At 40.0% G+C, this 15236-nt stretch overlaps 1 protein-coding gene across 1 annotated transcript in view; it reads right to left on the bottom strand.

Annotated features, from left to right (window-relative positions):
- Positions 1 to 15236, bottom strand: part of gpr158b (G protein-coupled receptor 158b) — an 85405-nt gene that overhangs the window by 36573 nt on the left and 33596 nt on the right. Inside the window, exons 3-5 of the mRNA XM_020649194.3 lie at positions 11963 to 12065; positions 7745 to 7956; positions 5303 to 5371 (exon numbers count right to left, since the gene is read on the bottom strand). Coding sequence (XP_020504850.2) covers positions 5303 to 5371; positions 7745 to 7956; positions 11963 to 12065 — 384 coding nt within the window. The remainder of the gene's footprint in view (positions 1 to 5302; positions 5372 to 7744; positions 7957 to 11962; positions 12066 to 15236) is intronic.

Here is a 15236-nt window from a genome sequence, read left to right as displayed (position 1 = left end):
GCGTTTGGAGCAAACAAACAATTGACCATTACAAACAAATCAGCCGTGCACATACCGTAACTCTGCTCAAGCCCCCCCGGCCTACTCGCCGTGAGTGACGAGCCGAGTGTGACGCGTGCGCTAAAACGTGTAATTCATGTTCCGGGGTGGAGCAACAACAAACAACCCAAATAGGCTCCTTTGGCCACTTACACAGGTAACTCGTTTTGTTGAAAGGAAAAACAACCTACACCTTCAAAGATTGTTGGTTAACATATGGCCTTTTCAATTTGTAATAAAAACAATCATTTGTGTCCTAATAGGGAGGCTATAACCATTTCTTTGTTGACAAGCCTAAAAACCTATTTTTCAAACTCAGTCACAGAGGGATAGTTTGTTTTTGAAAGAGGGGTAACATGTACCAAGTACTTGTCAATAGTAAGTGTATTAGCATATTATAATATAGTGCAATAGTACTTGCACTGGGCTGTATTTACCCCATAATTACGCTATTTTTAAGAAAGCCTCACCAAAAATGGTAGGGGTAATCGTACACTATACCCAGAAAAGTTAAATTTTAGTGCCATTGTGCAACGCAACGTCAGTAGGACAGAGTTTAAAGAGGACATATTATCCCCCTTTTCCACCTTTTCAAACAGTCTCCTGTGGTCTCAATGAAACATCTGTGCTGTGCTTTGGTCAAAATATAACATGAATCAAGCACCAGAGGAGGTTTGTGACCCTGTATAAACCAGCTCTCTCAGAACGCTCCGTTTTGGTGTGTGTGTCTCTTTAAATGCTATGACCCCCCCCCCTGAGATTTCCCGGTAGACATCAATCCTTCACTAGCGAGAATAATAATGGTGGACGTGCGCACATTTTTTTTCTTCTAGGCTGGGGGTGGAGTCCATGGGATGGATCAGGAGAGGGGAAATAAATGTTCAAAAACACTGGCAAATTGGATTTTTCAGAATATGTCCCCTTTAAGTGATTTGCAAGCAGAAGTGAATCCAAAATCCTTTCTTCTGTGCAGTGCATGGGCAGCTCCTAACAGGGGCCTGGCTTCAGCCCCACACAAACACATTCTACTGATCTTTAATTGAGTCCATTTTGACCTTTTGTCTTATCTCATGGTATGGCAACCTTTCAGTGCACAACAACAAAAGTCGTCTGTCAGTATTGCTATAACAGTCAATAAAAATAATTGGCACTTTCCTTGTCAGATATCTGAAACAGACAAATTGTGAGGAGAGCAAAGTCAATCTTGGCCAACTCTGACCATCCTCTCTTGGAGGAATTTATTATTCTTTGTTACAGTCTGCCCAGGGCCGCAGATACAAAATTTGGTATATTCCTTGCGCAATTAATGCTTTTAATATTGTTTAAATCAGGACTGCACTTTCAAGCAGCACTATCAAATTTCCCTTCCAGGGACAATAAATGTCTGGACTGAACTGAAGTGATCCAACTATCGTCAGCATATAATGATCATATGGTGAACATGTGAGCAAACAGTGATTTATTACACATCCAGCATGAAGAGATCAAAGTTACTTTTTACTTGGAGTCGTTTGTCTTACAACTTCATTACATATAAGTTCAGTATTTCCACTTCTGTCAGCTTCATTTTAGGGCATCATTATCTCCATGGACATTTATTTATAGACATAACTAGAGGTATGGCTGATATGAAACTGTTTGCTGTGACTCTAAAGGTCCTCTTTAAATCCACCTCTTTACATGTTTGTAGGTTGACCTACAGGCAGACAGTGTTTCCAATATGGTGACCGCCATATTTGGGCTTCAAAATTCCACTGCCGTAACCAATGGGTGACATCACTGAGACGACATCCATGTTTTATAAAGTCTATGGGTTTGCCTCAATGCGCAACCCACTTTCACTTTTCATGAAGTGTTCTTTATTCGTTGTTAATAAAAAAAAAGATTTACGGAGCAGCTGTAAGATTTGTGCCTTTTAGAGGAAATTGTTCATAATAATGTTCAGTGTCTTCTGTCATCCTCCTGCCTCTATACAGATCTAACTGCTAACTTGTGGTTAGGATCAGCCTCCTGCCTGGCACCTTCATGTCTTTGCCTGCTGGGCGAACATCCAGCCTCCCAGCTCTCTGGTCTGCATCACAGACCAGAACGAATCTCTTCCTCAATAACAGGTAAAAGTAGGCCATGCTGTTTCTTACACCCACAAACATGAATACACAAATGCAGTAATGCACATGCAAATAGTTATGTAAAATATGAAGTTTTAATCCACTTAATTTATAATCCATCCTGTCTACATGCACGCACACACACATCGAGACCGATATAAAAACTCTCACACACCCTTTCTGCAGTGCTTCCCGTGTGGACAACAAACCCACGGGAGACTTTAAAATAAAAAGCCACATTTTTATTCTGCCCTGAAGAGAAGGTGGCCCTCTTGGTTTGCATCCAACCTCCCATTCCTCCACCATCAATTAATCAGCAGATGTATTTTTAAAACAACTTGTGCTAGAACTTGATGGACTGTTTAAAAATGCATTGAGCACCAGAAGCGGAGCAGCTGCAGCAGCGAGCTCAGCCGAGGAGGTTGCTTGTGGTGGCAGCAACAAAGAAACAGCAGCGGCAACAAACGTTAAGACAACGAGAAAGGAGGGGGACACAAAGGTGAGATGCAGGGAGGGAAAGCACGCAGAGGGGTAATGAAAGGAAAACATGAGGGGAGAAGGAGAGGGGGAAATGGTAGAGACAGGCAGGTGAGGTGCAAAGAAATGCAGAAAAAAAGCAGCAGCGCAAAGGGAGGAAGAGACGCTTGAGTGTATCCAAGTGCGTGTGAACATAAGAGAGTGGCAGGGTATTTTTGGAGAGCTATTATTGGTACTTGAGATATCCTTGGGGCTGAATGGGGAAGAGGGAGGATAGATGGATGCAAAATCAAATCCAATTTGAGTGTAATGACTGGTCACATAAGGACAAACCTACAATACCTGGGGCCTTTTATGTACCGCAAGACAACAGCCAGACTTTACACGCTAATGCTAATATCTTTCATATAGTAACACTCCAGAAACTTTAGAATAAAACCCTTTATCCCAAGAGCCATCCGTGCACTCTGAAGCTCTTTCCTCTCAACAGATTTCTACATTATTTTTTAAAAATGGCGAGCATCCAGCCACCAGGCTTTGTGTTTGAGGACAGCTTTGGATCACTGTTGGCGGCCTGTGCGAGTATTTGAAGGGAGCGAATCCCCCGGTTCCATCAGATCTCATCGCGCAGGTTTCTTCCATCTGTTTCCCTGCTAAAGATGGACTTCTGACGCAGCACTCCAGGTGCACTGTGGGTTGTGTGCACAAGTGTAAACACACACACACTTCAACAACACACACTGGCAGAGACCCACATGGACCTGCTCACTTGTACAGACAACAGAAAGGCTCGCAAAGGCGCTCACACAATGAGACGCTCGTACTACTCATGCCACCAACTGTGATGTCCAACTCTATGTTTCTGTCCAGCCAAGAATAACAAGCATTATACAGTACAATAGAGGTGACTGTAGTATTATAGCAGCAGCTTGCTGTAACTGAAGAAGTAGCAAGCATGGTTTAATGCCTAACGTTTTCAATCATTAATTGCTGTAAATAGAGTGCCCAATACTTATCCCATTAACTTGCATATATTCACACACTCACAAGTGGAAAAGACACTTCGACAGAGTCCCTTCTGGCTGATCTGATAACAAGTGGATAGCCCTAAACTCTAGGATAAAAAACACACCTACTGTATGTGTCCTAAAAACAGATTGAAATCCGACTTTTTGGTTCATGTGGATGAAAGACAACAACTCCCAGAATGCACAGCGCCGCAGGCCACTCCCACTGAAGCTAGGGCGCTCTATTTACAGACATATTTATTCAACACAGAAGGCCATTTCCTCAACTGGTTCCGAGATTTCTTTCAGAAGGAATTGTCATCTTGGAAATTCCTGGCAGCAAACGCACTCTATGTCCATAGGCAAACAGTGAGAGCACCGACACCACCAGTGTAGTGGCAACTTAACTCAAACACAAATCCTCTTGCCACTTCTTGCAGGACTAGAAGTTTCTGACTCGTAGGCTACTTTCCAAAAGACACATTTTTATGTAATCCAAAGATGAAAGGAGGCAGATTTAAAGTGACAAAAAAAAAGACGATTTATTCCTCAAAAAAGAATTGCAGGTTTCAAAATAAGCTCTTATATTTATTCACCTGTACCCACATGGCAATTTACGCCAATTAGCTGCGCTTTACGACAGCAGGAACACTTTGCAGCAGCAGGACACGAAAACTGAGCACTTATCACCACACAGACCTACTATAAACACAATGTTTCGATACGTGATAAATATAAAAAATGTAAATTAATTCTAAAATTCAAAAGCAAAAACTCTATTAATTATAAACGTATAAATACAAAATTATTCTAATGGCCAAATTATATCTTTATATTAACCTGTTGTCCTCATAAGGGGGTCTTTACAAATGTACAGGCACTTATTTGCATGTGAGGCAGGCAAAAGAGTTCTGATCTCAAGCACTCAATGGAGACACATTGTTAATGCAAAGTGCAAACATCAATATTTAAGTGCTCTTCACTTGTTATCAGATCACCCAGCAGGGATAATGCAAGGTGTACATGAGGCGGTTTAGACAATAGACTGGGGATCAAACCGCCAACCTTTTGATCCAGAAACAACTTACTATACTACTACGCCTGATGTCAACACACTGTACCTCCTGGGTGAGCTGAACACAGATGGACAGACTAGAGCCCAGGTGTAAACTCCATGCTCAGTAACAGCAGACCGTTTCCGGCTTCGGCACGGTACAGTTCATGCACGAGTACAAGCAAGAAATCCAGAGTGTTCTGGCTGTATCTGAAATGCAGGTCATTAGAATAGAAAGGGAGTCATCTGCCCAAATCTTTGCATAATGCTTCAGTAAAATAAAATGTATATTCAAATGGTGTAAATTGACATACTTACTGTAGCACTGTCCACGTGTGATTGAATTACCATGTGTTCAAACCCGGTGTGAACAGGTAAACAGTGTAAATTGTGGAAGTTCTCATGTTAACTATGTGTAGCTGATAAAGTGTCTTTGCTGTGCCTTGAGTTCTGGGACCTTCACTTTAGAACCACACTTGCTGAAACCACCAGTAACTATCAGAGTTACTAAATCAGGACTGATAACTCAAGGCATTAAAGTGAACAAAGACACAACTGAACAACTAGCAGACTGACTGAGTAGAAAGTGGGCGATGATTATCTGGAGGAAGACTTACTGGGAAGTAGAGCAGTAAAGCCCCGAACAAGATGGCTTCCAGGAGAATGAGACCAGATGTTCGGATGCTCTGTTAATGAGAAAAAGGGATAGAAGAATAAAGACATCAATCAACCAAAATGATCATACAGAGAGAATGTGTTGGATGTATTGTTTGGAGTCCCTTTTAACGGTAATTCATGTGTTTTTAATCAAATGTATGATACATAAAAAAGAGGGGGCCGGTGTTTCCACCTGTTGCTGTAAATCTGATCTGACATCACATTTACTTTATGCAAAGTATTGTGGAGCAGTTGTAGCTGCAGCGTCTTCACCACTGCAGGCAAATGCAAATTTTAAAGCATGGCTGTTTTTGTTTTTAGCAAAACAATCACAAAGAGACGTAAAATATATATATATTTTTTATGGATTTCTTTCCCCAGTAAAAGGAATATGGGTGACTTCAGCATTTTGTGTGTTGGATTTAATTACCCACATTATCTCCTGGAAGATTTTTTTATGCAAATTCGAAGCGCTCCGGGGACATTTCTTGTGAACTGATGAAACGCTGGAGATATTGAGGCTACAACACAATTATCTATAAATAACACACAGGGGAGAAATCCAGCTCAACTCTGCCTCAGGATTGGCTGTAATTATCCAACACTTTGAGAAGCTCATATTTCTTTCACTTTATTCTTTTAGCAAAGTCGAAATTAAGACGTAACTTTCTGCTTTATATCTGTGCGGACTCCTTTGGTGGATGATCATTAAGTAAATCTGCATTAAGGAGTAAAAACAACGAAAGATAAGACACATTGTCTCTAATTTAGCTCAACTTTCTGAGGGTGTCCTCTTAAAAAATGTATGTGTTGGGAAATATAAATGTTTAATCATCTACAATATTCAGATTTTACATCAATTTACTCTTTAAGATAGCGTACAGAGGGACTGTACAGGTGGACTCCTTTTTAAAAGCCTTGTAGATTATAGTAAATTGTAACAGTCTGGCATTCATCAAACACTCCCACATGCTCCCCCAAGTAAAAAAAAAAAAAAGAGCAATCAGTACTTACACTTGCACCCCCACAAAGTTTGGTGAGTCAAGAGTGAATTTTTATTTTTAATGTCCAAATCTAAGCAGCAGATTTTCTGATTTGAAGTCCTTAGTCTTAATCATGCTCACTAAAGCATGATGCAACTGTTTACATAATGCAGCTCAATCGTGGCTCTTTTTATGCTGCCATGTCTTATGTGCAGAGTCAGCATTCCTCACTTTCAGTCTAAATCCGTCTCAGTGAAACTTCTCAGGAAAAACATGGACACCTGTTTGTATGGAGAGACTCTAAACTTTATCTACTGAGCAAGCTGCGGCAGATTGAAGAGATTTAAATGTGACAGGAGGCTAAGGCTAAACCTTCCACGCTAACAAAGACTTTTATTGACCACTATCGACTAAATGAGTAACTACAGTTTCTCACAACAAACTCAATGGAAAGTAGAGGGTAAAGGGTGGTAAAAACAATAGCTCTGCTTTATGTTGATTGTGTGCGTTACCACATTAGGCTGACATGAGGTGTTTTTTATGTCAGCAATCTCACAGGTAAGACCTGGATTTCAAACTTAAATGATCGCTCCATCGGACGTTTCTGTATCAGAAGACTTTTAGGTTAACTGATTGCTGCATTTGCGAGGATACCATAAGGGGGTTTCTGTTAAATAATATTTGTGTAAGCATCAAGGAATGATGTGATGCTGTGTTTATGATGTGGGTGATAAGATGATAACTGAGCAGAGCTTTATCAAACAAGTCTATGGCCTCAATACTGCAGGTTGTGGCCTGGTTTTGTAATATTGTACAAATGGGTGAGGATGAAGAACGTTTGATTTTCAAACATGGCCTGTAAATGTTCATGTGCACTGCATTACTGTTTACTGTGAACATGAAAAAAGGGGGTAGTTATACGCAGGGCAGTGCAAAATCAGTGGACTGTGGAAGAAGATAGGCCCGCAAACTTACTCAAATGCCACAAAAAGTTTTAATTCATCACAACTGTTTGATCATAGGTCTTCTTCAGGTGATCATGTTTTACCAAAAAATGATCAGGATTAAATGAGGGTGGCTTGTTATTCCTCTAAAACAGGAAAATATGCTTTAATTACTCCATCAGTGTTAAAGTTTTAGACCCTCTTTACCTGGAAGAAGTCCAACCTTCCAAACCCCAAACTCTGTTTCATACGCAGGCAGTCTGTTAACATTTTGCCAAACAGAAGATAAGTCCTGAGCACACTCCAGAGACCAAGCAGACCCTAAAACTGTTTTTAAATGTTTGCTAATAATTCTTATAATGATAAACGCCTTATGAGGAAGTTTAAGGTCATTATGTGTTTAATTTCTGGAGTTTATTTTGAACTCATTTTCTTTGCCTCCAACAGGTGACCTCCCTGTCCCTGAGAGCCTCACCTTGTTCTTCCTGAAGTGGTAGACCAACACCATGCTGGCCAGGTCCAGCACCATGCACAACCCCTGGAAGGAGGCCACAGCGAGGCGCAGAGCTCCGTCCTCCTGCACCAGACAGGGCGTGTCGTCCCGGCAGTATGGACAGCCTTCACGACACGGCAGACACTTACTGGACACGTCAGAAGTCTCGTCTCTGTTCGAGCCCAACTCCTTACCTGATGAAGGGGGGAGAGGAGAATCAGATATTTAATGTTTGGTTATTTAAAAACACTGCATGCTCCTGCAGAGCTTAAATATTTGTAAATTTCTAAAGCTTTTTGATTAATTTTCATTTGATTGCAACTCAGAGGAAAAGGTTGATTCAGATGAGGGTTTTCAAGGATTATCAATGTAACTAATTTGCGTTTATCTGTCACCCCGACTCCTTATTAAATACTCAGTTAATCATTTTGAAGGAGTCTAATACATCACAAAGCCTCGGGGGTGATAATTACCAGAATGCCGCCTTTAATTAGGCAGATGAGGGAATAATAACGGAGTGGAGAATTAAATATTGTGACACAATTCCCTTCATCACTGCAGTCTGTGTTATTGTTGTTATATCAGCATGTGGCACACTTGGAAACCTGGGCCAAGATTACTATTTTTTTCCCCCCTCATTCATGTGAGTATATCTGTGTGTTCTGTCTGACGCCTTTGAAACCTTAAAAATGATCCATTATCTGTGAAAATATGACACACAAGGTTGATATATAATCTATACTCTGCTACGTGTCTTTAGTATTCAGTCTCAATCTTCATGTTCAATCCTCTTTTTCTTTTCAGCGCAGCATCTTCTCGTGCAGCTCTTCTTGCAAATGATGCTTGATAAGCACATTACTCCTCTGAGGGCTCCGAACAGAATGCAAACACTGAGATGTCGTTGTTCAGTGCTTCGGCGGAGCGTGATGGCAAAAGAAGATGCATAAAAAGTTAGAATAACAGTTTGACAAGCTGACAGGTACATTAATTAAATCCATGGAACAATCTCGTGGGCACTGATGTTTTTCTAGTTAGTAGGCAGTTCAGATGGGTTGGTTTCATATGAAGGAAAGTGAAACAAGAAGCAGTTGAACAAAAGCCTTTAGAACTCCCTTGCTCGATCATCATATGAGCACTTTTCAGACGGCCCCTTCAACACTTGTGTTTCTACCTACTATCAAGTCTTCAAAGGTGCCAGACTCCAGTATCAGATAATGAGGCACATCCCTCATCTGTTCGAGACTCCGTTCGAGCTTCTTGTCTTTTCTTAAGCTATCCTTCACAGCTCAAATAATGTCGAACGGAATGAAGTTATTCAAGATGGACTATTCATGCAAAGATCTTTCAGAGTGCATTATCTGCACGTATCATAATATTGTCTTAGTGGACACCCTTACAACCTTAATGATTAATCAAGAATGCATAGTCAGAGGATAAAAGGAACGAAAGATGAAACCCCATTAAGTGGCCATTTCTCTTTCTGGGGTCAGTTGTCACATTGGCAGGCAGCACCTCCTGCCTATCACATAACCTTTAGGAAGTCATTTTGCAGAGAGTTTAGAGAAGCACAAAGTGTTTTTTTTTTAACTATACTGCTACTGCTGCTGCTACTGCCTGCCCTGCTTGAAGCTGCTGCAGAGCTCGCTATCCTGAAATGCACCCCCCATTCAGCAGACATTTGGATTGAGAGGAACTAGGAAAAGTGAAAACCTCTGTTGCCTCTTTTTTGGCTTTAAGTATATAATGTGTAGAATACAATACGAAATTGCTCAATGGTATTTGCAAAAGGTCTTTTGATTAACCCCCAAATACATTAGACAAAAGACAAGTTAATACTTCCAACTGTGAGTTTACACAAATTTGACATCCATCCATCTTTCCACCAAAACATCCATACAATTATTTTCCAATCAATCCATCCATTAGTCCATCCCACCAACCATCCATTTGTTTACTCATCAAGCAATCCAAACATCCAAACATCCATCCATCCATCCATCCATCAACTAACCCACCAATCCATCCATTAATCGATCCATCTACCAATCCAATGATGTCTCAACCTATCCATCCATGCATCCTCTTATTCATCAGTTTATCCATTTAGTTAATGGACAGTCGAATGTATCACAAATAAATGTCTTATAACACCAGCAAAACCTCTTTTCATACATTTTAATAAGATTGTTTGAAAAGGTCCCACATCACATTTCCAAGTAATTGAGTTGTTTTTCAGGCTGTTTTCCCCTCATTCCTTCTTTTTCCCCTTTGATATCTGTCCCTTCGGCCTGTTGCTAGGGAACAATACAAAATCTGTTTCCAGTCTGGTGTGTTTGGATGCACAAGGAATAACAGACAGGTTTAGAGGGGGTGAATCAGGGTCACCAGCTAATGCAACCCTGTCTAAGCTGCAGGGATTTTTAATGGCAGGGGGCTGCACAGGGTTTGGAAGATGAGGCTCTTGACAGACTGAGTCGTTTGACTGCCGACCTCAACGCACTGCATTTCAATAAAGCTGCAGCTTACAACATCTGCCCCCTTGGGATTTTGTATTGTTGGAGTCAGAGAGGAAAACCAGAACAGTTTTCTGATTATCTCACTCATCAGGGCCAAGCTTTCTGCAAGAGGAAACTGCAGCACTCTCAGTCAAGGTGTTGGAGTACAAACATTCAGATCCTAAGCACCACCAGGGGGAGAAGGTAAAGGATAAACAAGGATGAGAAGATAAATATCAGTGGAGAAAGGACAATGCCAAGTTGTGCCATTTTCACATGTCAATTATTTATTTTGCATCTAAATAAGAATATAAGGAATAATGGGAATATCCTGGTGCAATGCCCCACTAAAAGGCGACCCTATGGGGCTAACAACAAACCCACAAATTGACACAATAAACATACAGCCGTAACACCAAATGTGATAATTAGATCACAAGAGGCTTTTAAACTGGAAAGACAAATATCAAAATTGTAGGCAAATGATCCAATAATATCATGTGGCTGCAAACATTAGCATGCCCAGCTAACTAGCTGATTTAGTAGCTGCATGTTATTTCCAAAAGTAAGTTCAGGTTATAAGCTGATTACATATTTATACTTTTAGGTTTCATTGTGGAGGATCTTTATGATGGGACCCAAAATGCTACAACATCAGAGATTATAGTAGCAATTGAATCCTTCTCTTTTGTAATTGGGAGGAATACTGTTTGTTCACCTCTTGTACATTTTACATTTCTTTAAACCTTATTCAGAGTAGTGATGTTCCTAACCAACATACTGTCTAGTACGTTAAACAGACATTTAAATTCCGACTAAACAACTGGTCTTAAGTTAAGAAAAATACTCAGAAAACAGTCAAAATTTAGCAAAACCTGTTGAAGATTGTCTGCAGGTAAACAACGTTATTTGGTTTGTCGGGTGTGGCTTCATTCCCCCCTTACTGTTGTTGACTATAATTCTGGTGCCGCCTAGCGAGGGCGATGGCGTTTCATTGTATAGACCAACGCGCAATCCCTTATCCAAAGAATATGACTATTTTCTCGAAATGCAGCTAAACAGAGACACTTTTTTATTTTTACAACACGTAACCTCCAGTCCGTCATGTAAGCTAAGCAATCATCTCACGTCCCATTTACTATTTAACTCAGCACTTAAAGCTGCTGCAAACATCAAAATCTTGATGTTTGGAAAATGACATGGCTGTAAGATATCGTTGTTGTTAAACATACTGTACATTGAAATTATACTTACTTTAATCAATGGTGCACAGTATTATTGGTGATGAGTCTTATTAGCGTAACATTAGCTTGCTAAAAACACAATAATGGACAACTAAATTACTGGGTTAATCCACAAAGATGAGTCCCTCCATCTAGACAAACTCAAACCATCAGGTCTATGACTGAGATGCCACCTGTGGCCTGCACAAGCGCTCAGAATAGAAACAAAGACAACGTTTCCACACTGAAAACAGTCAAATTTCTTTGATTGAAGTTTAAGGATTCATAACCGCACATGCCCCGGGAAACACGTTTAAAGATGAGAGGAATTTCAAACAAAGTGTGTGGCTGTCATCTAAACAAAGGACGCTTTTTTTTATTTTTTTATAAATCCCAACAGCTTGCTTTTGAAAACATCAACTTTTTGATCTGACAGCTCTCTGCAGTATGCATTTAAATAACAAAGGGGATTTTTAACCTACTTTTGAAGCCATTGAGCGCCACCCGGCTTGGATGGTAGAACCCCCTCCTGCATTGACACTTGTACTTGTCCAACACGAATCCATGGCCGACGATGGGAGTGCACTGTGAGAGAAAAACACAGAAAAAGACCTGTGAAGATTGACAAAAAGTCTGTGTTGGCTTTTTTTCCTTTTGTTTTCAACAAGAAAATCACAGGAGGTAGTGGCATGGGGGCAGAAGTGAGAAGCTGAAAAAGGAAATCACACAATTGTGAAACAACAGGATGCAGAGGGATGATCGAACAAGCTGGTGAGTCAGCAAACGCAGCTCCTCCGTGCTTCTTCACTCCAAAACTATGTGGGAGTTAAATTATAAATTATTTCTGGTGTTTGTGATTTCAGACAACAATATAAGGTAATCAGACAAGAGGGCACAAAAGAAATCTGTCAGAAATGTTCTCTAATGCTGAAAACGACAAACAATTGTAGGATGTGGATATTTACTGTAAAATTGAATTTCTGCAGGAGACGCTTCAGGCTCTGCTATTTCTGTTAATGTTACAAGCATGGTCCAAGAAATGAAAGTGCATAAAAGCAATTAAGAAAAATAAAATAGAAGTAAATTCATATATTTCACTTGATCAGAGATTGTGTTGGCCGAACCAGACTCCTTTCAGTTCGGCCTACATGTAAAAACTGTAACAGTATCATGATAAATCTACATCTGTGGCTTTCCTCACATTTACCTTGAGTTAATTTATATCCGCCTCTGATTGGTTACTAACGATATAGTGTAGCTCTTAAGCAGATACAAGCATGTGTCGATATTATGGGGCTGCATCATTCAGAGGACACATTTGAACGCAGCGCGCCAGAAGCTGCTTCATTTGGAAGGCTCCATTAAAATGTGTCCTCCTTTCCCTGTGGCCACACATCTCTAGATTGATTCTGCACCAATTGAAACTAGCTCGCAGATTCTCAAGTAGCCCAGTGATACACTTTTAAATGCATGTCCTTGGTTTAAGCTTAATCGTATAGATACCAATGCTAATGTCAAATAAATGAAAAGGGTTTGAAACTTTGAATTATCTTTAAAACAACCTGAGCTGAGTCTACGCGGTCATGAAGGGTGCATCCTTTAAAGGCTGCAACCCTTGAACTGTGGCACAGCTGAGGTGTGTTAGTGCCGAACAGTTAACAGGTAAGAGATAATAAGAAAGTTATCCATCTCGATCCTGTTTCTTCTTCTAAAACAAGAACTCAAGTTTTGATTTAGTAAAAAGAAAGAAAAAGAAAGCCAGAAAGCCAAAAACATCATGTAGAGATATACAACAATAAATACAGAATAGCGGATATAAACATGAGGTTGAAATCATGGCTGCTATCAGGACAGAAACAACACTTGTATTTTTTCCTCCAACATTCATGAATAATTTCAGCATTTCTGTCTCCACAATATGCTTCAACACGCCTCTTGAGTAAATATGAGCAGTCTCGGGTTGGAGCCTGCAAATATTTACACTTGTAGGAAAACATCGTGGAGATCTGGTAAATACACGGAGACTAAGCGTGTGAACAGTTTACAGACAGAGCATGTGTAACATTCATAATGCAAAAGGCTGAAGACGCAACGATCAGTGAAATCAAATAATTAGAATATTAAACATAAAGTCACTCTGTTTTCACTCTCTATTGACATTGCGCTCCTCAATGCCCTGATCCTGCTTCTATGTTGTTCAGTCTCTTCTTCATCGTCTACACGTGTGCAGCAGCAGACGCTCCACTTATAAGCATGCCTGTGTCAGGGGAAATCACACAGTGTTGCCAAGTAATGGGGAAACTAATTAATATCTAAATTAAGAGATGTTTTCAGGATTTGAGTGCTTCTGTATAAATCGAGCCTGCATTGATGACAGTGGGAGCCAAATGGGCTTACCGACCATCTGGAGGGAGAACACACTCTGTACTGCAGCTTCATGGACACCCCTGTGCTAAAATAAAGCAACACATCCGACATGAACATTCATAAATAGTGCATTACTTTGCATGCTGACAGTAAAGACAGTAAATCTCCTCTGGGATGCCGACTGTGGAGAGAAGCTGGACTATATTTATACCTCATAAATCAATGAATGTCACAAATAGTCTTTTTATTTACTGATAATTGAAGCAACGCCCGTGTTTGACATTTATGTTTTGCTCCTCCAGAGAATAATGAGTTCATTTTTACCTATGTGCCTGCAGAGTTATTATTGGCCAACATAAGAGCATGAATGAGAGGTAAACAAAAGCTCAAGATAATATTCAAATATGCCATTCATAGAGAGCGTAGTGTACTAGTCCTACAATAACAGCATGACATAATACTTGGGCCTGTGATTAAAATAACATTTTAGATCGTTTTAGCAGCGGCTAACATATATTAAACAATTAATCAAATAATGAACCAAGAGTAGATACCAACCGACCTGTCAGTGAGTACAGGTAAGAAAACCTCACCCCGTTGTTAAGGGTTTGCATGTCACTAAGAAAACTTCTCTTCCAATGCCAAACAATTAAAATCATTTTCTTCACATAGTCCTTTATTTCTCATGTGAATTAATTGTAAGCTACCAGTAGCTAACAATCTACAACCAGTTGTGCTCCGCCCACAAAACACATTTGCAGAGTGTGAGGAATAAAGGGAAACAATAACAGTTCTCCTGACAGAAGATATTAGCTTTTTACATGAAAGCTGACCTCTTAGCCCTGTAGTCACAATTTAGCTAAAATTAGCAACTTTTTTTGCCAGAAGATACAATGGTCTTTTTTTTCATTAACTGAAGGATTGTATAAATGTTATTCAACAAACAATTGACATCCTGTATTGTTTTTACCTAAGTGCAATTCATAGGCTGTTGTGATTTTTTATTACATAGCTGTTATAAATAACGTGTGAATTTTAACATGAGAGGGTCACATGGTCACCTCACTGAATTCTGAGCAGGAAAGCCATTATCGCTAACAACGCTAAAAGTTTTGTCTAAAGTGCAAGTTGACACATGCAAGAAAATAACACGACAGTGTTTATCAGAAAAAAAGCGTCATTATTTTAATCATAGTGATTAAAGCAGGAGTGGTGAGGAGATGACATGAATTAAAGGACATTTTCATCAGGGTTCTCAGTCTGACTTGAACGGCCCCTGCAAAACTCAAATAAAGAACGGATATTTTGCAGTTTATTCCCTGCAGAGCTTTGCTTTGATGTTAATTCAATTTACATATAAAAGGGACGGTAGCTTTGAATCTGAAATAC

The sequence above is a fragment of the Labrus bergylta genome, chromosome 4 (assembly GCF_963930695.1).
Source record: "Labrus bergylta chromosome 4, fLabBer1.1, whole genome shotgun sequence".
NCBI lineage: Eukaryota > Metazoa > Chordata > Actinopteri > Labriformes > Labridae > Labrus > Labrus bergylta.
Note: the sequence above shows the minus strand (reverse complement) of the source record. Positions and strands in the feature narration are given on the sequence as shown.